The sequence below is a fragment of the Caloenas nicobarica genome, chromosome 2, assembly GCF_036013445.1.
Source record: "Caloenas nicobarica isolate bCalNic1 chromosome 2, bCalNic1.hap1, whole genome shotgun sequence".
NCBI classification, from domain to species: Eukaryota; Metazoa; Chordata; class Aves; order Columbiformes; family Columbidae; genus Caloenas; species Caloenas nicobarica.
The window spans coordinates 151586139-151613907 of record NC_088246.1 but is presented as its reverse complement, the minus strand read 5'-3'; the positions used below and the strand labels follow the sequence as shown (position 1 = coordinate 151613907).

The window sequence follows — 27769 nt, the reverse complement described above, 5'->3', positions numbered from 1 at the left end:
ATGGGATAGTTTTATTTTTAATGACAAACTGGATGTGATTTTCCAGGCTGCTTCCCCGCAGGCCCCCGCTAGCAGAAGGCAGCATCAGAGCGACGTCCCTGCCTGTGCCTGGGTGACCCGCCGGGGACAGGCAGCAGCAGCAATCACCGAGATTTCAGTTCCTGGTCTCCTGCCTTAATTATCAAGATGAAGCTTCCCCTCACAGTTTGCACCTCCTCACACCAAACAAAAGTGAATAAAAGTTTTTGGGCTGTTTGTTTGCCACTGATTCCTCAGCTGCAAAATCTGCCCAGGGTGCAGTTAGGAGACCTTGAGTATCAAAGATGAGCAGGGCATTAACACAGCCCTTCTGGAGGCCAAAAAGCTTTTGGGGAGGGTAGTGGTCCCTCTCAGGAAAAAGCTTTCCTGTCCAGACACAGGGCAGGGCAGCTCTGCCCGGGATACTCTGCCCCTTGCCTCCTGGGACCATTAAATCAAGGCTGATGTTCCAAATCCAAAGGAAGTTACCATGAACCTGAGCGTGAACACATCTTGCAAACGTTCTAGTGGGGTATGAAAGAGGAGTGCGTCTGTTTGGCACAATGTACATCCCAAATGTCAGCACAGACCGCTAGGGGATTTGGGAAATATAGAAATATAAATTTATATAGTCCTAAAATTGCATTTGGCCCTTTGAAGGCAACCATGAGGCTGATGTGCCCCTGCCTGGTGAAAATGAGTTTGACACCCCTGCCCTACAGTTAGTATTTCAATAACTGAAAAGCTAGAATTGGGCTTTTTCTTCCCTTTCTGCCTTTTTTTCTTTTTTTTTTTTTTCCAATTAAAACATCTCTGTTTGATGGCATACTTCTACAGTGTCAGCTAACAGACAACTATTCTTCCAGATGCAAAACAATAATTTGAGAGTGAATTAGCATTCAGTAGATGATTGGTATAATCTAATGTTTTATCCTTCAGCACAAGTGTTCTACTACCACGCTACATACTTTATAGTCTCATATGAAGTATATGGTTTGCCCATAGAAAGGGAAACAGAAGACACAAGACAGAAATAAGCTTTTCTGAAGAATTTCTCTGGTTTCATTTTGACTCCCTCTGAGGATCAGTGCCTGGGTCTCAAAAACTGATGAACTCCTCAGGATGATTCTTTTCAGATGAATCAGTGCCATGTACCTGAGCGAATTCTGTATCCGGTGTCCACACTTCTGCAGGAAAAAAACAAAACCAAACAAAACCAAAAGGAGAGTCTTAAAGAAGAATTAAATGTTATGAGGAGTTGATTTTCTTACTCAAAAATATTCCCTGTGATTAGTGTTTGCCCAGATGAAAAAAGCTTTTCTGTTCACGGGAGGTCAGCTGTTGATGCCAGGCAAAAATAAAATTGCAGCAAAAAGCGAGAGAATTTCAGATTTCAAATAGCTGCAGCATTTTGCATTTTACAGGTTCCTTATGGGAAAAATATGCACAAAACAATACTCTGGCATCCATATATTTTACAGAACTTTATCTGCCTGCAGAACTTCATCTGCCTGCATTTATTTTTGTTTGTGTGCAGGTGTTTAAGCTTTATGATAACTGCAGCCTGACAGTGAAAGTCAGATTCAGCTGCCTTGTCTGAGCGAGCACTTGTATCTGTGGACCAAATCCCATCATCACAGACCAGTCAGTGATTTCTGTCAGTTTCTCATCCACAGGGATGTTTTCTACAATCCATCAGGAGTTTTGGGGATGTCCCCATCATCACCGGCACATATGGCTGCTTCTGTACTCACTGTCTTGGACCTTCACTCTTCTAAGTGTCACTAGGAGTCACTTTAGGTCCAAATACAGAAGAGATACAAGTTTGCGTGCTCCCAACTCTGTGTTTTTAGGAACATACGGAGCAGAGCTGTGCTCAGGTAGGGATTTGGCACAGTGCGTTGTGTCAGCATTACAATCCACTGATGCACTTTCAAATCCACCTGCAGGTTGGTCCATTCTGGCCCAGGAAAAGGCTCACCGCAGTCTGGGATGGATTTGTCTTTTGCAACCCGTACTGGTACAAGGCAAGGGATCGAAACCCATCTGTTCAGGACGGAGACCAGCCGAGACCTCTCACTGTGGACGAGGAGCATAGTGCAGGGCTGCCACAATTCTGCGGAGCTCATCACGGAAATCACCACATGTGAGTAACACTGTGTCTCCACACGTTGGGACACTCATGGGTAGCTCAGGCTCCTTCTGCTAGAGGTGATTAATCTTAAAAAAATGTGCATATTTAGGCTTCTGTGTGTTTAAAACATCGTCCTCTTGGTTTCTGAGCCAGTCCCAGGTGGTGTGGTAGCTGCGTGTGACACAGTCACTGTTATTTTGACTTCTGGTCTTGTTCTGGCGTGTTGTTTCAGACACAAGTCAGCCATGCAGGGCTGCATGTCATGGAGGCGTGATCAACAGAGGTTTGTCCAGAAACCCACAGGGAGGTTTTCCTGCAGAGGGAAGAGGCAGAGGAGGACCAGCACATTCACAAGTGCCAATTGGTCATTTATTCACCCAGCTCTGTATGATTGAGAAGAGTGAAAAAACAAAACACAAACAAACAAAAAAACAAACCACAAAACAGTCCAAAGGTACATTTTGACAGCAAGTAATTTCCCTCCCTGAACATCAAAGTGTCACTTTCAGCACTTCTATACATGTGTTGTGGTTTAACCCAAGCTAGCAATACAACTACAATAGCTGCTCACTCACAGCCGTCCTCACTCCTCCAAGAGGGGAGAGAATCAAAAGGGAAGGGAGAAACTTGCATTGAGATAAACACAGTTTAATAAAATAACCAAATACTAATACACTACTAGTAAAGATATATATAAAATAGAAATAGAATATAAAATAAAAGATACTCAACTCACTAACTCCAACCACACCAAGCAGCCAGTCCCAGGAAGCAGCCATCTGGTCCCAAACAGCCAGTCACAAAGAGAGAAAAAAAGGAAAAAAGGCAGAAAGGCTCAGAGGACTCTGCAAAACAGCTGAACTAATGAAAGTCCCAAACCAAACTCCCTCGGCTCTGACAAAAACGAAGAAGAACGCGTGAGAGAGAGAGAAAGCACCCAAGAGTGAGAGAGACCAGGAGATCCTGATTCCCCTTAAATGTGAAGCACAACACGAGTGGGATGGAACACTCTTATTGATCATTCTGGGTGTCGGTCAAGCTCTGCCCCATCCGTGCCCCCCTTCCTTGATGCCTCACACCTGTGGGCAGAGCGCTCGGAACATCCTTGGCTCTCAGACCAGAGCAATTAAAAACATTAACACTGTGCTGGGGTGTTGTCTCTTGTTCTCAAACTAAGTCCAGAAAATGACCATGGCAGCTATGAAAAAGGAAGGTTTCTAACTGCATGAAGAAAATTAACTCATTTTCAGTCAAACCAGCACAACATGCAAAATCAGCTGCAATAAGAGTAATCAGCTGCAGATGCTCTGAAGCGACAGCCTGTTCGGCCAGGTAGCTGCTAGCCTGGGGTGGATCTGGGGCTGTGAGGCTGCACCCTTCTCTTGAGACCCCCCAGGATTTGGGAGCCATTCGCCTGCTGGCTCACCAGTTGACAGGGCTGTCAAAGCTGAACATTATCTCCACTTTTAGCCTAAAAATGTGAGAGCAAGGGCCAAAGCACGAATCTCCTCCATGACAAAGGGCAGCTCCAATTTTGTGAGGCTGTTGTGTGCAGCCACGTGCTGCTGAGCACGGGGACACCTGCCCAAAGGCCGCCAGGGCCTGGGCCTCACAGGGAGCTTGGGCTGCCTTGTGAAGACCTCCAATGTGGAAACCAACCAGGGTGTTGAGTGGGAACCACCAGGAGACCATGTCCATCTCCTCAGCCCAGTGATGTGGATGCCTGGCTTTTCAAAACAAGGCGGGCATCAGCCCCTTCCTTTATGGCGGTGCTTCTGGGTTAACCTCTTGGCTGAATTGTTCACAGGAAAGTGGTGGAAAAGAAAATTCAGGATGTGAACACCTAAACTCTCAAGTTTTTAAATTCGGATCATGGCCTATGTTTCTGAGCTGAGGGGAAGACACAGACTTTCTGCTGCAGTAGCAGTTATATACAATTATCTGGGCCCTTTTTCAATTACCATGACACTCATGAGGACCCAAGGGTATCTTTGTCAAAATACTTCAGGGAAACCCTTTACAGCTTGTGATTTTGATGTGCATTGTGTGCCGTGTTTATTGATTTTGGCTATGTCTGTTAGACGTAAGAAGAGTAGCTGTGACTTTGTCAAGGTTTGGCCTAAGCCTTCTTAAACATCCGTAGATTGGTTTTGTGTCAGCATATAGATGTACACTGCAACATGAAAAACGCAGTGAATAACTGAAAGGACTGACATCAGTTTTGTTACCACCAAGCACAATTTTAGTCTGTGTGTTTACACCATAACTAACAAACCTTACTTGGACCTTGCATAACAGAGTGATTTCTGTTGTCTTTCCAAATCTGCAGGTTTACAGTTAAGAGCATGATTAGCCCAGTTTTAGGATAGGTTGGTTTCCACAAGGTACTGTTGAGACAAAATATGAGATGCAGATATCTGCAGACAAATGGAATCTGTTGCTTTTAAGAACGCTACAGACTAAATTTTCTTTCCTTCTTCAGCTTGCACGTATAAAAGCCAGGAGTGTCGTTTGACCATCCATTACGAACATGGATTCTCTCTTACAACTGAACCGCAAGATGGTGCCTTCTCTAAGACAATTGCACAATATCCTTATGAAAAACTGAAAATGTCCTCAGATGATGGGATAAGGATGCTTTGTTTAGACTTTGGAGGAAAGGATGGAGAAATTGTAAGTACTGCATTTAGCAGGGAGATGTACGTTGCCATCTCTTCAGGGGTCCTTCAGCCTGTGGGGAGTGGAGAAGCACTAAGGGAAGTTTGACTAGATGACCATTGCAGGTCCCTTCCAACTGAAATATTCTATTTTCTATTCTATTCACAGCTGGGCAGCACCAGGTTCCAGTACCAGTATTTAGACACTATGCTTTCTAGTACAGCATGACTATCTGGCTTTAGAACAAGATAAACTAAAAAGAGAGAGAAAATGGTAAAACCACACAGAGGGACAAAGGTTAACTTATATTTAAAAACAAATTGTTCACTGCATAGCCAGAATTTAGAATTTTTATACATATCCGTCTCACTTTTTAAATGATTGGGGGTAGAAGAACTTAAGAATGAGGTGTTATTAATTCAAACATACACATAGGGACTTCATGTTATGACGACAAGCTGTTTCAGACATTTTTGAATATCTAGTTGCTGAAAAAAGTTGAAGACTACAGATGTAGCGCAAACTGTCTGCTTAGGCCTTTAAGGTAGCTGTCACAATGCCTAAAAATAAGGTGCTTATTCCTATGAGCAGTTTAGATACCATAAATTATGCATGTAAACATGGTCTTTCCTGCCAAATTTTTTCAGCAGTGTCTGAGTACAGTGGGTGCTTAATTCTTCACATCACCTTTGATAACATATATTCTGTGAACTGCTTATTGTCAGGCTTTCAGAAACGAATTTGTTACTAGCTCTCAGTAAAGCTGATGCATGACTGGTGGAAAGGGAAAATCTGGTTTATTTTGAGGTGAACCTAGCACTGAAGCTGCTGTCTGCATTGACAAGCCTTTTGTGCTTCGTAAGCATGTGGTGAGATCATCTGAACCATAACTATGGAAAAAAAAAGTCCCCGTTCTGTCTCCCCGCCGGCTGTGTGAGCAGAGGGAGGATCAGCCGCGCAGCATCACCTGCAGGTGCAGTATCCCGGCTTCAGCTGGGACCAACAGCAGCTGCAGTGGGTGTGGGACACAGCAGTCCCACCACCATCCCTGGGCAGAAACAGCCTGAAAAGATGGAGAGGTGGAAGCTGTTGGAAGCCTGCTTGCAGCATCTGACTCCGTTTGCTGGGGCTCACCCAGGTGGATGCAAGGCCAGAGGCACCAAGATCTCATCTGGTCTCAAGATGCTTATTATTTACTTTTAGTAAGCTAAATATTTGCAGCTGTATGCAAAGAAGAAACAATATGTTGTAATAAAGGGTTGTTATTAATAGAAGTCTGTTGGAAATACCAGGCAGCTGTTAATGATTGCTTATTTGAGCTGTAATCTAGTCTAATCTTTCTCAACTTGATTTCCTTCTGTACTTTCAGCAACTGGACCTTCATTCCTGTCCAAAACCAATTGTGTTCATCATTCATTCCTTCCTGTCGGCAAAGATTACGAGACTTGGCTTGGTGGCATAAGCGGAATACATCTGTTTCTTCACAGGAAGACAGAGCGACCATGCTAATCTGAAGTACAGTCGACAGCAACAACCGTACCAGCCAGCAGCACACACCAGCTTGGGGTTCAGGACTGAGCCTTGGTCATTTCTGCAGTCTTCCAAGGCCCAGGTTTCATTTTGATCAGCTAAAGAGGTGGCATGACAAGGAAACAGTGGATTTCTTTGTAAATAATGGGATTTTAAAATCCCATATCAGACAGTAAAAGCGTGTAGCACCATATGCGTAAATGTTTCAGAATCATAAATTGTGCCTATTTCAATGTAATCGTTTATATAGAATAAGTAAAGGGCTAAGCAGACAAGAGTGGGTGTTGATTGTGATGCCAGCTCAAGGCTCTTTGAATAGAAGTTCTCCAAACAAGATTGTCCCACCACCCAAAAGTAAAATATATTTTTCTGTGCTAACCTGTGCACCACTTACAAAAGATTTTTCTTTTGGGGCAACATCAGAACTTGTTGCTTCAATACCCAGCAGAGCAGGCAAACGTGCACCTTTGAGGAGGATCCTCTAAAGCAATACAGAGGTGGTCAGTGAACAGCTGGAGGGTCCCTGCTTGGGGGCGCCTTCAAATTAAATGATAATGACATCTTGTGTACATTCCTAGTGATGGACCTAACACAACAGCGATGTATTGAGAGCCGGGTGCCAGCGGGGCATAGGTAGAAACGTCCTCAAGTTGCCTGAATCCATGTTGAAGCATGACTTAAGGTTCTGCCAGCACATTTCCACAGAGTTTTCCAACAGGAAGCTGTGCTGAGCCTCCTGTCCTCCCACCCCAACTGTGTCATCCCCTTAGCTCTGCTGAGGCTGGTTATGTGATCTGGATAAAACAACAAATGTAAGAAAGGAGGAAGACTTGACTTTTTGGGAGTTTTCTAGATTAGATCAGAAAGGCTATTCAAGCAGCTCCATGATGGTGAGGAAACGCACCGGGGCAGGAACACGAGCGGCACTGCCAGAAAAGCCTTAATATGGAGGGAACAGCTCCTATGAGCATGACTTGGCAAGTCTATTTATTCCTTGCTGGTGAAACTTAAGACGTTCACCTCCGTACCCATAACTTACTAGTTCCTGTTTTGCACCACAACTTACTCTTTGCAGTCAAAACATGCGAATCTCTGAGTTTCAGCCTTGTGAGGCTGGGCACGAAGCGGGCGGCAGGCAGGACCGGTGACCTTCATCCTCAGAGATCACACACGCAACTTGCACCTCAACAACTCAGCTGGCTTAGTGTGGTTGGGTGGGAACACAACAAAGCAGAACAGGAACGGCACTTACATTGCTCTTATTTTGTAAACAGAACTTCATATAGGGGTCAATTTTTGTTTGCTTTTAGAGTTTTGCCCTAAATTTATACTTTGAAGGTCAGGAATTGTACAGGAAGTAATAAATCCAAAGGTTGTAGAAGTTTGCTTGTCATACTGCAACACTTTTATTCTTGAGAAAGCACACAAGTTTCAACTGAATGGCACTTGACCGGCAAAGAGGAAAATTAAAAACACAGTTTGGTTCCATGTTGATTTTAAGTTAAATCTTGAGTGTTATGCATAAGTGATGCTGTTTATTCACAGTGCAGGAATTAGTTTGTGGTGTTTTTCATAGATATCTTAATCATTGAAACTCAATAAAAAATTAAGATGATGGGCTGAATTCACAAATACTGAAAATAATCATTGAGGAACAACAGCCAAATCCAGCATCTCCCACCAGTCACAAGCAAGTTTGGGAGGGGATTCACCTAGCTCACGAACTTGGGTTTTACTGTCATGGTACTTGCACTTAAAAATTGATTCCATTTGTGAATTCACACGTTACATAACTTACCAACAATTTCCAAAGGGGCATTTTCCCATTTAGCGGCCGCTGCCATTCAGATAACTTTCTTTGGCAGTTGTCTGGGTCTCCTTTGGCTTGGAAGCTTCTAGGAGAACGTCTTCTGAGAAGCCGAGAGCAGTCGGTACACTTTGGGACGGGGTCTTTAAGTATGAACTCGCATCACATCACCAAGTACAACATTGTGTGAGGTTTCCAAAAAGCGATTCAGGACACTTTTATTGCTGTTCCAAAGCATAACGTAAAAATCTGGATGCAGGCTCCTACAAAAGTTCCAGAGGTTAAAGTGAAAACTTGCGTACTGTGGGGTAGGTTAAATACATAAGTAAACTGTACTGCACTATTTCCTTCTTCCTTTAACACTTACAAATCACTGGAATGTTATACTTAACATGTATGTGCATTGTAAATATTATAAATTCCTATATCAGTGCCAACAATTAAATGACACAATATGTAATCTAAGGTGCTCAGTACTATATGAAGTATAAGTGAATAACAGTTTGCAAAGAAAATTCATATTATATATATTTATAGAAAAAAATAATTACAGATGCTATTTCTTCATTTTCAGATTTCAGACTGATTCATATTTGGATGGGATAGACAAATGAAATATGGACCTACTCCACATTTATAAGAGTGTAGTGAATATTTATATTTTAGAGGAAAAGAATATATTTAATAAAGTCATTTATTGGATTTTTGTGAGGTGAGCTTACTTTTTACCCAAACAAGCTGTTTCAAAGGCTGCACCTTGGTTTGGGCTGGGGAAACTACATTTGAAATCTCATTCTATAAGAATTCAGTTACTTGAGCGAACTATTCATCGTATTGACAGAACAACTTCTAAAAATTCGTAAACAACAACAAAAATACATAAATGATCTGTCAATGGCGCATTGGTGCTTTCTCTCAAGGAAGCTCGGTGTTCGTGTGACAGTGGCGCTGTTGATGACAGGCTGAAAGCAAACTCACACAGCATTTTTTTTTTTTGCTGTTGGCATTTACTGAAAGGCCACAGGGATGTTCTAGGCAAGGTGGTTCCGATTCACCCGCTGAAGGTACAGTGCTTTCTGTGTTGCTTCTATTTAACCGGGCAGTTAATGGAAGTTATTGAAAAAAACAAAAAACCAAACACCCTTCCTGCCCCCCCCCCCCCCCCAAAAACCAACCCACCCCACCAACCACCAAAACCAACAGAACAGAAACTTCTGCTCAAGCTTCTGCATTCAAGGAGTGAAGCCAACATGTGCTTTGCTTAGTTGTTATGAACAGTTATGGAAAAAAGGATGTTTTTCTTCTCCTTTAATTCCTAACTTAGCAGCCCAAACAGAAAAGCTAACTGTGGATTTTTAAATCTCTTCTTTCAGTCTTACCTGAGCTATGGCAGACCGGCCTCCTGGAAATCCTAAAAAGGGTTATTCTAGAGTTTTGCTCTTTTCAGAAAATCCTGACTGTACATTGAACAGTCTGATCATAAAGTCTGTGTAGCAGCTTCTCTGTTAGAAAGACTTGGATACATATTGGGGCATATATGTTACTGGAAACATGATATAAGGTGTTTGTTAAAAAAATATAAAGGTGATCTGATTGTGTTCAGGGCAGCACACTGGTGTTCCCTAAGAGTCCTGCTCTTTAAGTAAAAGTAGCATCTCTCTTAAGGTATAATACTTTATAAATCAGAACACAACTCTTTATGCATGACCAAATAAATCACTACCACAAACATCATTAGAATTGGTCCTTGCCAGTTAATGAAATGAGCGTTTTCTCTTTCTGCGGCAGGTAAGTATTCCTGGTTCCCACAGGCCTGGAGCTCGCTCTGTCCAGCTCTTCCCCTTCGGCAGCGCAGCTGATTTGAAGCAGAGGTTGATCTGATTTCTGTCTGCGAAAGAGATTTCTGTTTAAAAGTTAATTGGAGCTGCTTTAGTTTCAGTAGAAACAGGATCGGAGCCTAAACAAACACACTGCAGATTGTTATGCTATCATTGATTTGTAAGTTTATCTTATTTTTCATGAGTCAAACTGGCAGGTTTAACACTAGCTGTTTACTAGGGCTACTTACTATACATATATACACACAGTATTACTATAGTATATAGTGTATACATACTTATATATACACACACTATTACTATATATACTATTATTATAAAGTAATTGGGAATTGTATTTAAAATGGAAACTTTTGAATTTGATGGTGACTTTATGATTTCACAGAGTAGATATTAATAATATACTAGCAAAATTTCAAGAAACTCTCATCCTGCTTGATGTAAGTGAACACCAAGATTAACCAGGGCAAAAGTTTAACTTAAAACCATGAGGGGAAAAACATTAAATATTTAAGTAACTAAGACTAAAATCTCTTGTGAATGTATTGACTGCTTTTTCCACATAGGATTAGCTTTTCAGTTTGTTTCCTTCATCAGAATTTCTGTGCTTGTCTAAATAATTAGAGGCATTACAAAACAACTTCCAAGGGAGAACTGGAGATCCTGTGAAGTTGGAAAAGCATTTGTACCCAAGTTAAGTTCTGTGGTAGCCCAGTGATATTCATCACGCAATTGCTGTAATATTAAAGTAATCAAATCACTAAGTGACTGCGACTACATCAGTGTTATCTTACCCCAAACTTGTATAAGCACATAACATGGATTATGGGTAGACCACAAATGTATATCGGTGAATATGACTAATATCCTGACTTGCAAAAGGAAAGTATGCAGAGGGCAGACTGGATTTTGGGTTCACCAGCCACAAAAAAGAAAATAATTTGAGGTTCAGAGGCAGAGAGTGACATTACAATCTATACCACATCAGTTACAACACGGCAGCTGAGCTACGGGAACTCCTAGTGTGGGGTTTTGGAAGTACGGCAGATGTAAGAATTTGGTTTAGCACTGTTCGGTCAAATCATTTTGCATGCTTTGTTGTAGGTCAAGACCCTGCACAAAGACAATTATCACAGCTCAAATGGGACAGTGTTATTAAGCCAGGATAATAAACTAGCTATCACTTATCCTAAAAAACCCCAACATAATAACAAAGTGCAAATGAGACATGGGCAGCACTGTATTTAGTTCAGCACTGGCATTCATGCAAACAAACGATACATCAAAATCCTTATGCTTCCCTAATTGCTTTGCTGCTCATTATTTCCACGTTCTTTGAGTCTACAGAATTAATTAAAACAATAACCATTGGGCTCTACTTGCTCATCAAGTAAGATACGCAGTATCCAGGGCTCACTATGGACACCATAGAGCGGTAACAGAGGGATGAGAAAATAAAAAAATTATGTTTTTTTAAAAGCACCTTTTTATAGAAGCCCTTCTACAGATGCATGCAGATAGTTTTCCAACAAGAAGGCCAGTTAAAGAGTATTAATTAGTTTCCTGAAAGGAATTTTCTTTGGTCATGGCAGCCAGGCTCAAGTATTTTAAGAAATGTAGAGTTTCTGTACTTTTGCTACAACTTAGGCATAATTCCTTAAATACTTTTTTTTAATTTGTAATTATGAGCATATAACCCCCCCCCCAATTAAGTAGGAAATGCAACTTTCAGAGGCTCGCTTTATTATTTGGACAGCAGTATCAGCATTCGGGCTGAAGATCAGCAATTATAACTTAAAGCTTCTCTCTCTCTTTGGAAGTAGAGACTTTATTCAATATTGGATGTTAAGGAAGATTAATATCTTGAATAATGTCTTTAACACATTAGAAGTTTAAGTGTTTATGTATTTTAAATTGTTTGGCTCTAAGAGCATTCATACAATTACATGAAGAAAAATTTCTACTTTGAATTGAAAGATGTGCGAGATGTACACAGTAATAAATGTTGGAGCAATTTTGTGCATGCACGCATTAAGCAATTATTTAATTATCTACCTTCACAGTGTTTCTATTTCACTAAATGAGTAAAACCCTTTAAGTTATTAACCTGGACGCTATGAATGTGGCATTTAGCAGACAAATGTAATCCTGCTCCAAGGCACCTGTTGTACTCACTAGAGCCCGTTGTCACAGTAAAGCAGCTACAGCTTCGCAGTTCAAACAAGCGCACACCCACCTAGAAAAGGTCTTGTAGAGTTCAGGAGAACAATGCACAACGGAACAAAGGAACAGAAGAGCTAAATGCAAGATCGTGTTAGACAGAAAAAAAACCCCACCTCCTTAGGGCTTGGCTTTACACAGAACAGAACTACGCAAAGAATAATGGCACAAAATCAGGAAGGCTCTTTAGCGAATGAGTAGATTTTACAGTATTAAGCCTAACCTACACATGGTTTAGTTCAATTTCTTTTTCATTATATTGAATTTTGTTGCTTAACTAATTATCCCTCCAGGAGACTTATAGCAAACAATAAGACTGCATCTCTATCAGTTTTAATCATGTTAGTTTATACGATGAATAGGAAATCCTTACACTGTGAAATATATTTGTTGTGGTAGGAACTCCTCATCTCAACATAATACTAACTTGAATAATTACACTAGTACAAGACACGTACATGCCTGAGACTTAAACTGAGGCTGAATTTATTATTTTACTATCCTTGCAACTCGGGTAGAAATTCTTCTTTCCATTACATTTCATCATAATATGGCAGCTCTTTCACAGCTCTCACAACCACTTCTGCCATCAATTTGATTTTCTCCTTCTCCATGACAAGAAATCTCCACACTCTTGTTATGACTTGTTTCTAAGGAGCGTTACAAAGAGTACATCTGAAATTATACCGGAAATTCAGCTTGTAGAACAATGATCCTTTCTTTAATGGGACTTTGCATCAACTTTCAAAAGAGACGCTTTTTTTCTCTTATACTACAACATAAACATATAATTAGAATTTGAGTCACAATTATCTCTGCTTTTACCTGCAGAATAGGAACTGTTCTTAATTATTCTATAAAACGTCAACGGTCGACACTGTAAATAGCTGTTAATACAACAGCAAGTAGTAATAAAAAGAACAGAGGTCTTCACAGAAAAAGGTAAAACAAAGTAGTTTTGTTATTAAAATTAAATCTGGTGGGGTTTTTTATTCACATTAAAAACAAATATACTGGTTAAAAATCATACAAAGCTTTATCAAACCAAGTCATCCATACTGGTTTTAACAGTGAAACATAATAAATATGCATAAAAAAGAAAACCTTCTTTCATTTGAATTTTTTAAAAGAATAAAAACTTTCAGTATAAAAAGTTTCAAAACATCCTACGATGCTTGAGAATTGAGTCCATATAATTACACTGACTAAAGTCCTTCCGGCATATAGATATGTCTGTGCATGTGTTAGGCCATGTAATGTTTTTCTTACAAACGGAAGTGCTCTGTCTCTGCAGTTTCTGGGAAGCTGGGAAGAGCATCCATGCAGTACCTCTACTTGCCAGTCTTCTCTAAGACCCATTCAATCACCTGGGAAAATAAATGAGAAAACAAATGATTTATTTAACTCCAGTTCTTGAAAGCAATTTAAGAATATCTCATACACTTTATAAATTCTTTCTTTATCACCACCTGTGTAGTGTCCCTAAGATCGTCGTCTATACATCTTTTAAACACCTCCAGGGATGGTGACTCCACCACTTCCCTGGGCAGCCTGTTCCAATGCCTGACAACACTTTCCGTGAAGAAGTTTTTCCTAATATCCAATCTAGCCCCCGCCCCGGTGCAACTTGAGGCCATTTCCTCTTGTCCTATCACTTGCTACTTGGGAGGAGAGACCAGCCCCCTCCACGCTACAACCTCCTTTCAGGCAGTTGCAGACAGCGATCAGGTCTCCCCTCAGCCTCCTTTTCTCCAGGCTGAACAGCCCCAGTTCCCTCAGCCGCTCCTCATCAGACTTGTGCTCCAGACCCCTCACCAGCTTTGCTGCCCTTCTCTGAACTCTCCCCAGCACCTCAATGTCTTTCCTGTAGTGAGGAGCCCAAAACTGAACACAGGATTCAAGGTGGGGCCTCACCAGTGCCCAGTACAGGGGGATGATCGCTTCCCTAGTCCTGCTGGCCACAGTATTTCTGATACAAGCCAGGATGCCATTGGCCTTTTTGGCCACCTGGCACACTGCTGGCTCATGTTCAGCCACTGTCAATCAACATTCCCAGGTCCTTTTCCCCCAGGCACTTTCCAGCCACTCTTCCCCGAGCCTGTAGCGCTGCCTGGGGTTGTTGTGACCCAAGTGCAGGACCCGGCACTTGGCCTTGTTGAACCTCATACAATTGGCCTCAGCTCAGTGATCCGGCCAGTCCAGATCCCTCTGCATGGCCTTCCTACCCTCCAGCAGATCAACACTCCCACCCAACTTGGTGTCATCTGCAGAGTCACTAAGGGTGCACTCAATACCCTCGTCCAGATCATTGATAAAGAGACTAAACAGAACTGGCCCCAATACTGAGCCCTGGGGAACACCACTCGTGACCGGCCGCCAACTGGATTTGACTTCATTCACCACAAAAAGAATTGTATTTAACTGTACAGAATGCCTTGTTAAAAAAAGGCATTTTTAGATCCCCTGAATTGGGCTACCTCACCCCACTCTCCCCATGTACCAGCAACAAGGTGCACACACCACACTAAACAGCCAGCGCTTCCAGCACAAACAATTCCTAAAGGCACAGAAGAAAGAATAAAGGATAATTTATGCACTGCTGTTTCCCAAACAGTGTCATTGTTCAGACCACTGACTAGTCCTGAAAATCCATGAAATATAACATGAAATCCATGAAATATAACTAGTCCATGAAATATAACAAGGGAAAATGTAGAGTCTTGCATCTGGGCAGGAACAACCCCAGGTTCCAGTACAGGTTGGGGAATGACCTATTAGAGAGCAGTGTAGGGGAAAGGGACCTGGGGGTCCTGGTGGACAGCAGGATGACCATGAGCCAGCACTGTGCCCTTGTGGCCAAGAAGGCCAATGGCATCCTGGGGTGTATTAGAAGGGGGGTGGTTAGTAGGTCCAGAGAGGTTCTCCTTCCCCTCTACTCTGCCCTGGTGAGACCTCATCTGGAATATTGTGTCCAGTTCTGGGCCCCTCAGTTCAAGAAGGACGGGGAACTGCTGGAGAGAGTCCAGCGCAGGGCCACAAAGATGATGAAGGGAGTGGAGCATCTCCCTTATGAGGAAAGGCTGAGGGACTGGGGCTCTTTAGCTTGGAGAAGAGGAGACTGAGGGGTGACCTCATCAATGTTTATAAATATATAAAGGGTGGGTGTCACGAGAATGGAGCCAGGCTCTTCTTGGTGACAACCAACAGTAAGACAAGGGGTAATGGGTTCAAGCTGGAACACAAGAGGTTCCACTTAAATTTGAGAAGAAACTTCTTCTCAGTGGGGGTGACGGAACACTGGAACAGGCTGCCCAGGGAGGTTGTGGATTCTCCTTCTCTGGAGACATTCAAACCCGCCTGGACGCCTTCCTGTGTAACCTCATCTGGGTGTTCCTGCTCCGGCAGGGGGATTGGACTAGATGATCTTTCGAGGTCCCTTCCAATCCCTAACATTCTGTGATTCTGTGAGTCCTGGGTAATTATATTTTTATTTTATAAGGTAGTTTCAAAGTATTCTCTAACACAAGGAGAGGTGGCCAGCTTAGGAGATCCCCAATTTTAATGCCTCTCTTGTCAACAGCAAACATACATAAAACTACCAACTGGTCTGCGCAGACAAAACCGGTGGTAAGAAACTGTATCGGGACAATATCCCAGTTCAACATCAAACATCACAACCCATGTAGTTTTTGAAACCTTATGTTCTATAGGAAGCAATTCATAAGGGAACACAGAACAGAATACAATAAATACTGCTCTTGTAGAATAAATTATCTGGGAATGCAGCATTTTTTTTAAGAGTTTGGGTCTTCTTATTTAACTACCCCAGTCCAAATACTTCCACCTAATTTATGATTTTGAAAACTGTACTGTACATATGCATGAGATATATGTATATATATATTTAAAATCATGGAGTCACTTCAGCATGTCTTTCAGAATTTTAATCAAAAAGTTACTTAATTTCTAGAGGACAGGAGTATTTATTCCAGTCATTTGCTGTGTTACTGTTCACGTAAGTCCCACCTTACACACAAATAAGCTTACCTAATATCCCTTGTACACACAGTTATTCCCAAGCCTAAAATTACCAATTTACATTGCTTCTTTTAAGAAATTTATTGCCTTTTATAGATACCTTTATTGCTTCCTAACCTTTGAAAAAAACATTATTTCCTTCAACACAAGGAAAAAATAATTCCCTAATGATCCAGGCTTCTCTCAAATGAAGAAAAGCCTCATCTCTCCTTTCTTTTTTCCAGTGATGTGGAAACATTCATCACTTCCAATTCCATTTCTCACTGTGGCACATCATACTGGCAGCTATAACTAAAATACCATCTAAAACCCAAATATATGCAGCTAGAAATTTTGCCATGGGCCTACCGATTGAGAGAAAGTTTTTGTGAGATCAGAGAGTGAAAGGAGATCCACAGCCAGAGAAATGCATCTCTTCATCTCTTAAACCTGTGGACTAAACCATCCTACAGCCAAGCTGCCACAGCTACATTTAGCCTTGGGTAGTTACAGGAACAAAACTAATGTTCTTACCTGTTTAGCACTGTTATTTGCCGTTTTCTTCATTTCATCAAGAAGTCCTCTTGAAGTTTTAAGATCCTAAATATGAAACACAAAGCCACAGAAATTAGCAAACTCATATGGTCACTCTAATTTGGATTATAAGAGCCCTAAAAACCACTGGGGGTGTTACCTTTTATCACCTTGTTCAGAACCACAGAAGATTTGATTTTTTTTATAAAAAAAGAAATAATCTAAATCTATTCCAAGAGGTTGCAGCTTCCCCTACAGCAGCCCAAACCCAGTACACTCAAGTGTGCAACTGAGCCATGCTTTTCCTAACCTTCCATATACTTCCAGATTTTTGTTTTCTTAAATCTTGTCATTCAAAGTTCTTACAGTCTTGATTGAAATCTTATTTCTATATAGAGATAGAAATCAACTGTGTGCTTAGGCTGCAATACAGGGTTCTAGCAAAGAACAGAGGGTATGGAGAAAGGAAATGAGTGCAAGAAAGGAAAAACCTAGAATGTCTCGTCTGTTTTGCAGTCCGATTAGCCCAACATAAACCAATCTCTTGAAAAAAGGCAAGCACATAACTTTGCCTAAAGAGAAAGAAAGACTCAGAAAATTCTTTTGCTACTTGTCTCCAAAGGAGAATGACACCTATGGTATCAGGATTCTGAAGCACGCAGCACAGAAAAGGATTCAAAAGACTCCTACAGACTCGGGGCTGCAAGACAGTTCAGGAGAACAAAATCCTGCTACGCTTCCCTCTGAATCAGCGCTCCACCTTCTGCTCTTCGATGTGGAAAGGAACCGTGAACCCCTCTGATTTGCCCTACTCACTCACGCCTACACAAAATCTTTGTGATTTTGCATCAGAAGTTCTTCCTTCGGGGCATATTTCAGGGAGATTTTGGGAGCACTTACAGAATGACTGTGCAACTGTGTTCTAATCATTTAAGAAGCTGGTGCTCATCAGCAAGATGTTCTAATTGTCTTTGCAAACATTCAGCCCTTTTCAATTGCAACTTCATTTAGCTTAAATCACCTTTACTGAAGTTGACTAAACTGAGTTAGTTCACAAACACTGGTAGGCTGAACGCCTGCAAATGAACAGAAACAGCGTCTCGGCATGTGAGCAATAGCTTTTAAACACCCTGTACTGTAATTTAACTCGATTTTGCGCGCTCAGACTAAATAACATGGGCTCAAGCACTGACTCACAAGGTCTCCTGGGTATTGTGCACAGAATTCTCATCTCCTCTTAAAAATGAGGTTGATGCAATTCTCCATGGTGCTGCCACATCAGTACGTCTTAAATAGTTGTGCACATTCACAATACATTTACAAAGACTTCTGTGACCACGTCAGGGAACGTGTGGCATCCCTCGAGGGTCAGTACTGGGACTGATGCTGTTTAACATCTCTGTCAGCGACGTGGACAGTGAGATCAAGGGCGCCCTCAGCAAGTTTGCCGATGACACCAAGCTGAGCAGTGCAGTTGACACACTGGAGGGAAGGGATGTCATCCAGAGGGACCTTGACAGGCTTGAGAGGTGGGTCCATGTGAACCTCATAAAGTTCAACAAGTTCAAGTGCAAAGCCCTACACCTGGTTCAGGGTAATTCCAAGCAAATATACAGATTGGGCAGAGAATGGATTGAGAGCAGCCCTGAGGAGAAGGACTTGGGGGTGTGGGTTGACAGGAAGCTCAACATGACCCAGCTGTGTGCTCCTGCATCCCAGAAAGCCAACCGTATCTTGGGCTGCATCAAAAGAAGTGTGACCAACAGGTCGAGGGAGGTGATTCTGGCCCTCTGCTCTGCTCTTATGAGACCCCACCTGCAGTGCTGCATCCAGCTCTGGGGCCCCCAACATAAGAAGGACCTGTTGGAGAGGGTCCAGAGGAGGCCACAAAGATGATCAGAAAGCTGGAGCACCTCTCCTGTGAGGACAGGCTGAGACAGTCGGGGTTGTTCAGCCTGGAGAACAGAAGGCTCTGGGAAGACCTTACAGCAGCCTTCCAGTACCTAAAGGGGACCTCCAAGAAAGCTGGAGAGGGACTTGTTACAAGGGCATGTAGTGATAGGACAAGGGGTAATGGCTTTAAACTGAAAAAGGGGACATATAGCTTAGACATAAGAAACTCTTCACCATTATAGTGGTGCAGCACCAGAACAGGCTGCACAGAGAAGCTGTGGATGCCCCATCCCTGGGAGTGTTCCAGGCCAGGTTGGTTGGGGCTTTGAGCAACCTGGTCTAGTGGAAGGTGTCCCTGCCCATGGGGAGGAGTTGGAACTAGATGATCTTTAAGGTCCCTTTGAACCCAAACCATTCTGTGATCGTATGAACTAGAATTTGTGAGTCAGTTGTGTAAGCCAAGAGCCTTAGAACAAGGGAGAAGCTGAGCTGTCACAGCTACGGCTGGGAGGTGGCTACAACAGGTAAGGAAGCAATATAGTAGAGGCATGACCTTACCTAACAGATCACTGCTTTAACATGTTATCTCATGTAAAAGACTAGTGGTTTATAAGATTAAAAAAAAAAAAAAACACACCAAAATATACTGTAAAACTAGCTTCTGCATTTGATAACAAGTCCAAAGGTTTATCTACACACTCTACAAGTGACTAATACACCACTAGGAAATACTAGCCTAATCAAGTCTGAATATCCCACAATTCATCTCAAGTTTTATTCTGAAATGGATTCACTTAACTAAGAACAAACACCTGTAAGAGTGTGTCTTCTAGTTACCTTTAAGTAGAATTTTGATATCTGAAATAGACGCTGGCTGCAGGATGCAAAGCACTTGTGATCCTCTGCAATTCCATGTTTTTGAAGAGTCTTAGCAACTACCTCCTTCAGCATCTTGGAAAAAATAAAAACACACTCAAAAGCTCATCTGAACTATAGGCATGAAGAGGGAAGGGAAGGGGGAGGGGGAGGGGGAGGGAAAAAAATAAAACTAAAAACCATGATCTTTTTTGATCTTGCTTCTGTCTTTAATCTATTGGTCAAATGCCATCAACCCACTGACCAAATTTGGGCAGAGTTATTTACCAATCTATTTCCATTTCTGCCATCTCAAAAATTAAGGAAATGCTTACATGTCAAAGCAATGTAAAAAAAAAAAAATCAGTGAATATTCACATGGAGCTTGGAACACAGGAAAAAATTGATAATGGCTTGGGTTTCCTCTTCTTCGAAATACTATTACATAGATAGATATATATTCCTTTTCTTTATGTTGATATTCTCTTGACAAACCCACATAAAAAAAATTTAAAAAATCAGATGCTACAGTCAGATTAGAAAATTTACTCTGACATTCTTTATATCAGAGATGTTTAAACTGTGCTTACTTGGGTCATCCCAACTTGCCTTTGACAGTACGACATCAACATTCACACAGTGTCCTCTCTAATACTCTGAGATTAATTTAAAATTAGTATCACCAAGCCAGAAACAGTTCTGTGTATTGTATTTTAAAAGTGGCATTCCTAAGATATACTGCTATTAATTAAACATTACTGCATCAAAGTATTTAAATGTTATCTCAACTAATGGACTTGTGCAACTACTGGAATATCTTTTTATTCCCAGAATAGTCTGTTCTTCCACAATGGCTTTGATCCTTCCAGAACAGATATTTCTTCGGTGCCTTTAGGTTTTATAATAATTTTCTACATTTCATAACTCCTATTCATTGATATCCATTCCCATCTTTTTTATTCCTAGTTGTTATCCCTCTCAGCCTTAATTCCCTGGGTATGATATAATACTCCTCACATACTTTCTCTCCTTGCTTCTTTAGCACTCTCCTCAACACCTTCAGGATTCACTTACACAAGTGAACAGAATGAAATTTAATAATAACAGAGATGAAGACAGTTCCCTTTGAGTTAAAAAATTAAAAAAAAAAAAAGTCACATGGAAAGATATTAAAGAGATTATTTTTCACAAAGCAAACAACATCAACCTTTACCCTTGTGTGTTTTTGAGATCTCGATTCCTTGGCTGGCTTTGAAGTATCAGATTCGGTTGCACTTGTGCGACTTGCTGAGCCAACCTTAGTGGTTACTTTTTGGGGCTGACCAGGCTGTTTTGATGGCATCGAAGCTAAAGAGACTGATCTTTCCGAGCGCTTCCTCGTCACAGCAACGGTATAGTGACTCCCACTACTCCCGCTTGCCTGAGAGAGGAGAGAATCTGTACTCTCAGATTTGGTTAGCCTGGAAAGAAGGAAAAAAAAAAAAAAAAAAGAAAGAAGATAAACCAAACTTTTAGATTTGGTACTGACTCTTTTGGTGTCTTTGTTTCTGCCATAGAGGCTGCTGCTGAGATATTAAGTACTGCACATTCCTGCAAAAAGCATCTGAAAACAGCAGACAGGATTCCATTACGTAATGTTTTTGTATTAGAAGAACACTTTACTGACTGATTTGATCTCCAACACATAGTACCATTGCATCTCTGATTAAAAAAGTCTAGACCCGAACTGAAAAAATGAGATAACTAAGATGATAAACTCTTTGGAAGAAGGGGTAGTTTTGCGTAGGGATCCTTCTTCTAGATATCCAGGAAGAGCAGAGTTTACTTGTCTCCAGTCCCAGGATAAGATAAAACTTCTTTAAACTATCTAATTTATTTTGGCCCTACAGGAATGTCACAACTCATCTTTAACTTTGGGAAGTTGGGTGTTACAATTCTACTGGAACATTGTAAGGCTTGAGCCTTCAACTGTAGGAGTGTTAGTAATTTTGCAACTCCAATTTATGAAGTGCTAAGTACAACTGCATCTTCTTTTCTAACTATTCAGTAACCTCAAAAGATACAGTTATTCCTAAAACCATACTTCTGTTGAAGGCTTACTCTGATTAGATTGCAAGTTAAGACTGGAAAGAAGGAACAAGTTAAGTATTACAGTAAAAAGTGAATTCAGAAGTAGTGTTACATAGCGGATATTTTTTATTGATGCAAAGAGTTTGCATCTTCAGAGTGAGGATAAAGTACAAAGGAAAGTGTTAAAAACTAGACTTCCAGAAAAGATTTTAATAAACAAGGCTGACAATAAGTTTGAATTTTGGTAGGTCATCTTATACCAACAGTTCTTTGGATTAGGAATTCAAGTATTCTGTTTGTACTCTGCTTGGCTTTCTAAACCTGTAGTTGTTTATTTGTGCTGCAACGGCACCGACAGTTTTGGTCTAGATGAGGCTGTCGTCTTTTCAGAGGCACTTGAGACTTTGCAAGATACAACCCCAAATCTCTTAAACAAAAGGTGCCTATGCTGCATGGTTTTGATTAATACAATGCTATCAATGACAGGTCACAGTTGAGAAAAGAAGTGAAATTACAGAAAAGGATTAAACAACTAGAACATTAGTCTAGATAGCTTCACTAAAAACATTTCAAGACGAAAGAAAAGAATCATTTCACAAGAAACTACTCAAATCTTTCATGCTAGAGATTTCTTTTATTCAGTGCGTTACCTTTTCTTGGGATAAAAGCAATCCAAGTCTTTTGATCGGCGTTTTAGCTTTGATGCCTCTGTTTTGAATTCGCTTTGTAAAGACTCTCCATCGGGGACACTGCCAGGCTCTGACAAGACTGCAGGCGATGGGAGAGGGCTCAAGCCAACCGGCACAGGGCAGCACTCTTTGGTGCAAGTAGTCTGAGTTTCATAGCGAATAAGACGAGTTTGAAGTTCAGCATATCCCACATCCCTCTCTAAGGCTCTTCTGTTATCCAGACAATATCTAAAATTGAAATTGGTAAGAAATCTGTGAGAGAACGTCTCTGCTTTGTTACAATCAGAAAACAACAACAACAAAACCAAACAAACCAACCAAAAAACCCCACCCAAAACCAAATAAACAAACAAAACCAGAACCATTTACTTTTGACTATCATATAATCTCCAAAACTTTTTTTTGTTTGGACTGGTGCATTGTTCTGAAAGATACCTTAAAACAGCCCAGTAAATTAATACATGCTCAATGGAGTTAGACTTAAAAATAGTTAAATCCAATGAAAAAGCTGAATCATATACTACCATGTTTTCCCCAAAAAAGGGCCTATCCCGAAAATAAGGCCTAGCATGATTTTTCAGGATTTTTGAGGATGCTCAAGATAGAAGTCCTCCTCCAAAAATAAGCCCTAGTTACAGTACATAAAAAGGTCAATTTAAATAGTGTCCAGGCAGCTATACATGTAAAAAAGTAATAAGTCTTGGAACAAAAATTAATCTAAGACCCTGTCTTATTTTCAGGGAAACAGGGTATTTTTAAGTCTTTTCTCTCTGGTCTTACAAATAAGATTTCCATGGACATTAGCACAATTTTTTCCTTGAACAATAAGTGACGGATTAAGATGCTGACAAAGAATTTTTTGCGCCTTAAGAGTCAGCTCTGTGTTACATTTGTATCATCGGTCTGTCTATTTATGTTACACCCGTCAACATGCTAACCAGCATGACACACCAATAAAACATCAACGAGGACAGCTCTGAACCCAAATACATGATGAACCCAGCACACCATAATGGATACAATACCTTCAGACCTCAGACCTTGCAGGTATTCACCACAACTTTGAGACTCAGAAACTATCAGGTTATTATACATAAAATGATACGCTCTAATATGATAATATGGTCATACAACATGCCTCAGTTTCTTCCTGGGAGAATGCAACTTTCCCAGTCAAAACAAAGCCACCAAACTAACCAACCAACCCAAGATTTCTTCAATGCATGTGCCATAAGAGAACCACATAGGAAATGCCTGAAAAAAACATCTCAAGGTAATGTAATAATTTTAGGAAGAGCCAGGTTGTGCCAAAAACTAATACAGTGAGACTGTATTGAGTGTTAAGTATGAGGCAGATAGGGTACAGTAAGTGTTTTAAATGATGTTTAGCATAGATTCTCTGCTAACCATGCTCTTTGGAAATGCAGCCTTCAGCTTTGTCCGAGATAAGCACTGCTATGGAAGATATTCACATTTTTCAAATGCTAAAAACACAAACATGTCACTGAACAAGAACAAGCTTCTCAGCTTCCTATTGATTACAAAGAATAAATGGTTTGATCAACAAAACCAAAAGAAGAAACTGCATTAAATACAGTGGAGCTGAAAGAGAACAAATGAACACTGCGAACTCAGTGAAACATACTCATGAGATTACAACAATGCAAAACGCATCTCAACTAACTTTTCTTTTGTGTAAATGATTTCCAGGATTCCTTGCAAGAGACCAATGTGTCATTGCCCAGTAACTTACATTGCCTCTACTGAGGGAAAGGCAGCAGCATTATCCAATACTATCCCAACCTGTTCCTAACAAGCATTCCGAACAATAGGAGCTCTCTCTCAGCCCACCCTCCAAACTACTTCAGCAATGTTTCCTACTCTTAGTAACTCTAGACATATTTTTCACTTTTATCTCTTAACAGGGAGTCACGTTAAGTTGCTCGATCTGATTTTTCCACTTTCTTCAGAGTATTTTCATGTTCAGGGAGAAATTCACCTTTTTAACAACAAACCGGTGAATCTATTTCTACAGCTGAGTAAGACTTTCCACTAGAAATAAATTCATTATCTGATAAGAGTGCATTGTCTCGACTTACAAATTTCAAGGTATTTAATTTTCCTTATTTATATTCTCAGTCCCCTGAGTAATCACATTGCCTACAAAGATAAAAATGTTTTTATCTTTAGAAGTTAAATTGCTATTTTACTCAGTCTGCTTTAACGGCAACAACCCCAACTCTCTCAGCCTGTCCTCCCAGCAGAGCTGTTCACAGAATCACAGAATCACAGAATGTTAGGGATTGGAAGGGACCTCGAAAGATCATCTAGTCCAATCCCCCTGCCAGAGCAGGAACACCTAGGTGAGGTTACACAGGAAGGCATCCAGGCGGGTTTTGAATGTCTCCAGAGAAGGAGAATCCACAACCCCCCTGGGCAGCCTGTTCCAGTGTTCCGTCACCCTCACTGAGAAGAAGTTTCTTCTCACATTTAAGTGGAACCTCTTGTGTTCCAGCTTGAACCCATTACCCCTCGTCTTACTGTTGGTTGTCACCGAGAAGAGCCTGGCTCCATCCTCGTGACACCCACCCTTTATATATTTATAAACATTGATGAGGTCACCCCTCAGTCTCCTCTTCTCCAAGCTAAAGAGCCCCAGCTCCCTCAGCCTTTCCTCATAAGGGAGATGCTCCACTCCCTTAATCATCTTTGTGGCCCTGCGCTGGACTCTCTCCAGCAGTTCCCTGTCCTTCTTGAACTGAGGGGCCCAGAACTGGACACAATATGCCAGATGAGGTCTCACCAGGGCAGAGTAGAGGGGAAGGAGAACCTCTCTGGACCTACTAACCACTCCCCTTGTAATACACCCCAGGATGCCATTGGCCTTCTTGGCCACAAGGGCACAGTTCCAGCCCTCTGACCATTTCTGTGGCTCCTCTGGCCCCTCTCCAACAGGTCCATGTCTGTCCTGCGCTGAGGAACCAGAGCTGGACACAGGACTCCAGGTGGGGTCTCACCAGAGCGGAGCAGAGGGGCAGAATCACCTCCCTCCACCTGCTGGACACGCGCCTTTTGATGCAGCCCAGGGTACAATTGGCCTTCTGGGCCGCAAGTGCACATCGGCGGCTCATGTCCAATCTTTCATCCACCATCTCCCTCCTCTCCACAATACCCAGGCCTCCCTGTGGTGCCCACCTCTCATATTTTGCTCTGAGAAGGGGCAGCACAAACCATGTGGTGCCCGATTTGAACACCCACACACGGTCCCTGCTGGGGCCGGGCAGGTCAGCGAGCTCCCACATGCCAACAGGCAAGGGCCAAGTGCTTTCCTCCCACACCTGGGAGGACAAATCTGCATTTCTCCTGCCTACTCAGTTGCCTGTCTCTGCCTTTTGTTATAAATCTAAAAAGACTAACAGGCTCATGAGTTACCACATAGAAGAAAAAGAAGAAATAGATAAATGAACAGATAGAATGACTGCTTCACTTCTCTCAAGAACGTGGATAAAATTACCAAATATTAAACATACGCTTAACCAAACTATTTCTGCAGTTGTTAGGAAAAAGAAAAAATACCAGTAGTATCATTAGTTACATTCTGATAATCTGAAAATGTGATTTTAGGAGGGGGCAGAAATTTGCATGAACACCAAACTGCCTATGCTTGGTATCCCCTGAATTTCTTAATATATACTGCATTAAGATTAAGAGTCTATTTACACAGAAGAGTTATGCTGAATTATCTCCTTTAGCATTTGTGTATGTCCTTTTTCTCTTCTCCTCAATGACAATATTTATCTTTTTCTAAACAATTTTTATAAAGCTATGTTATATGACATTTTCCCATCTGAAGCTTTGATGAATAACTAATGCTGGCTGTCTGAAACTAAATACAGTCCTAACCACATAGACTCTTTTGAAGATTCTTACCACTAACACTTGCCTGCTGGTGTTATCCTCGTGTTCCCTGAAAATACAAGTAGCTTCACAGCAGGCCTCATAAACCTCATGACTATTAATCTGAAAGTCCCTGCAATTTAATATCAAAGGAGAAACTACGTGTGTAGTTCACTCATATGCTGCTCCAGGGACTTCATAGGTACTAACAAACCCTTTTCCCCTTGCCACTTCTAATTCTGAATTAAAACTTTCAGAGACGCTGTGAATAGCTAAAGCAGTACAACTTAGAAAAGGAGAAAAAAAACTAAATGCTTTTACATTACCATCATGGCAGGAGTGTTGCAATTTAAACCAGCGAATAAAATAAAGGTATGAAAGGGAGAAGTGGCATGTGCAAAGTCGCTCCAACAAAGGAAAAGGATACATAAAGTTTTCCATAATTAACGTTCATGTTGCTTGAAATGTTTCTAATTATACTTTGACTAGAAGATAAAAACTAATTTGGGGAAAAGAAGCCAGGAGACTTACTCAAGTCCATGATAATGGCATCCAGCTGCTTTTTCAAAAGGCAAACCTCTGAGTTTCCGAGGAGTAAGCTCTGGTGTCAAAAAGAATGTGTTTTCACTGAAGGGAAAAAAAAAAAAATATAGATCTATTTTAACTAGCTACAGTCAGGATAAATTATATTTCCAGAAGTCAGAAACAATTGCCTTGACACAGGAAGACCAAACCAGCACGTCTTGTAGCCAAGCCCCTGGGGTACAGCATCAATGGAAAATTAAATCTTTATTGAAGTGAGAATTTAAGTTCAACTAATACCTGCTGAGCTATTATTATTACAGAAGCCCTTAGATATTTCAACCAGTTTGGAGGTTACTGCTTGAAATAACATATCAATAAAATGAGGCAGCTATAACCCCACTTCACAATGGGGCACCTGAGTAGTAGAATGAACAGAGAGGAACTGGGAATTGACCTCCCATTTCTCAACCCAGTGCTATAATCAGTGAATTCCTTCCCTTTAGCTTCAAGTTTTTGTCTCTCCTAACAGCCGCCTTTCCCAGGCTTTATAACTAACCACTTATCTCCTGTGATATTTGAATTCCAGCCAGTAACTCTCTGCAACTAAATCATATGGATGTATCTGAAAACATTTCAACAGCATAAGCTGTAGTAAGACAGAAGGAGCTTGCTGCCAGATCCTAGCATATCCTGTAAGGTCACAGCCCAGTTACTTCTAGAGAAGAAAAGTCGTCAAGATGTAGCGGTATCTGAAACTTACACATTGCTTCAAGTTTTATTCACAGACTGTCTCTGCACCATTACCATTGGAAAAATTATCTAGGGAAAACATCTATCTAGACAGACGGTCATTTGGAAAGACTGTCAGTCGAAACTCTAATCTATCAAACCTCTATTTAAGCTCAAACATGGAAAAGAAGTGAAAACTCCTTTAATTCACTGGTCTCTCATAAAATCTCTTTTTCTTCCTTCTGTTGGTCAGGAAAATCTTCGGGTCAATAGTCACTGTGCTTGAACATCTACTGTGCAAAGCTGCCAATTACAATCTAACGATGGATTTTCATAGGTTTTCTGTTTTCTTTTC

General features: G+C 41.2%; 2 protein-coding genes across 2 annotated transcripts in view; one reads left to right on the top strand and one right to left on the bottom strand.

The window, feature by feature from the left end:
* The window catches only part of SNTB1 (syntrophin beta 1), a 115356-nt gene extending 106507 nt beyond the window's left edge, over positions 1-8849 (top strand). The window contains exons 5-7 of the mRNA XM_065629815.1: positions 1968-2164; positions 4635-4825; positions 6180-8849. Of these exons, the coding sequence (XP_065485887.1) occupies positions 1968-2164; positions 4635-4825; positions 6180-6272 (481 nt within the window). The 3' untranslated portion in view covers positions 6273-8849. The remainder of the gene's footprint in view (positions 1-1967; positions 2165-4634; positions 4826-6179) is intronic.
* A 4656-nt stretch (positions 8850-13505) lies between these two features.
* The window catches only part of MTBP (MDM2 binding protein), a 30875-nt gene continuing 16611 nt past the window's right edge, over positions 13506-27769 (bottom strand). The window contains exons 17-22 of the mRNA XM_065628838.1: positions 26692-26787; positions 22225-22491; positions 20718-20964; positions 19487-19600; positions 16757-16822; positions 13506-13572 (exon numbers count right to left, since the gene is read on the bottom strand). Of these exons, the coding sequence (XP_065484910.1) occupies positions 13537-13572; positions 16757-16822; positions 19487-19600; positions 20718-20964; positions 22225-22491; positions 26692-26787 (826 nt within the window). The 3' untranslated portion in view covers positions 13506-13536. The remainder of the gene's footprint in view (positions 13573-16756; positions 16823-19486; positions 19601-20717; positions 20965-22224; positions 22492-26691; positions 26788-27769) is intronic.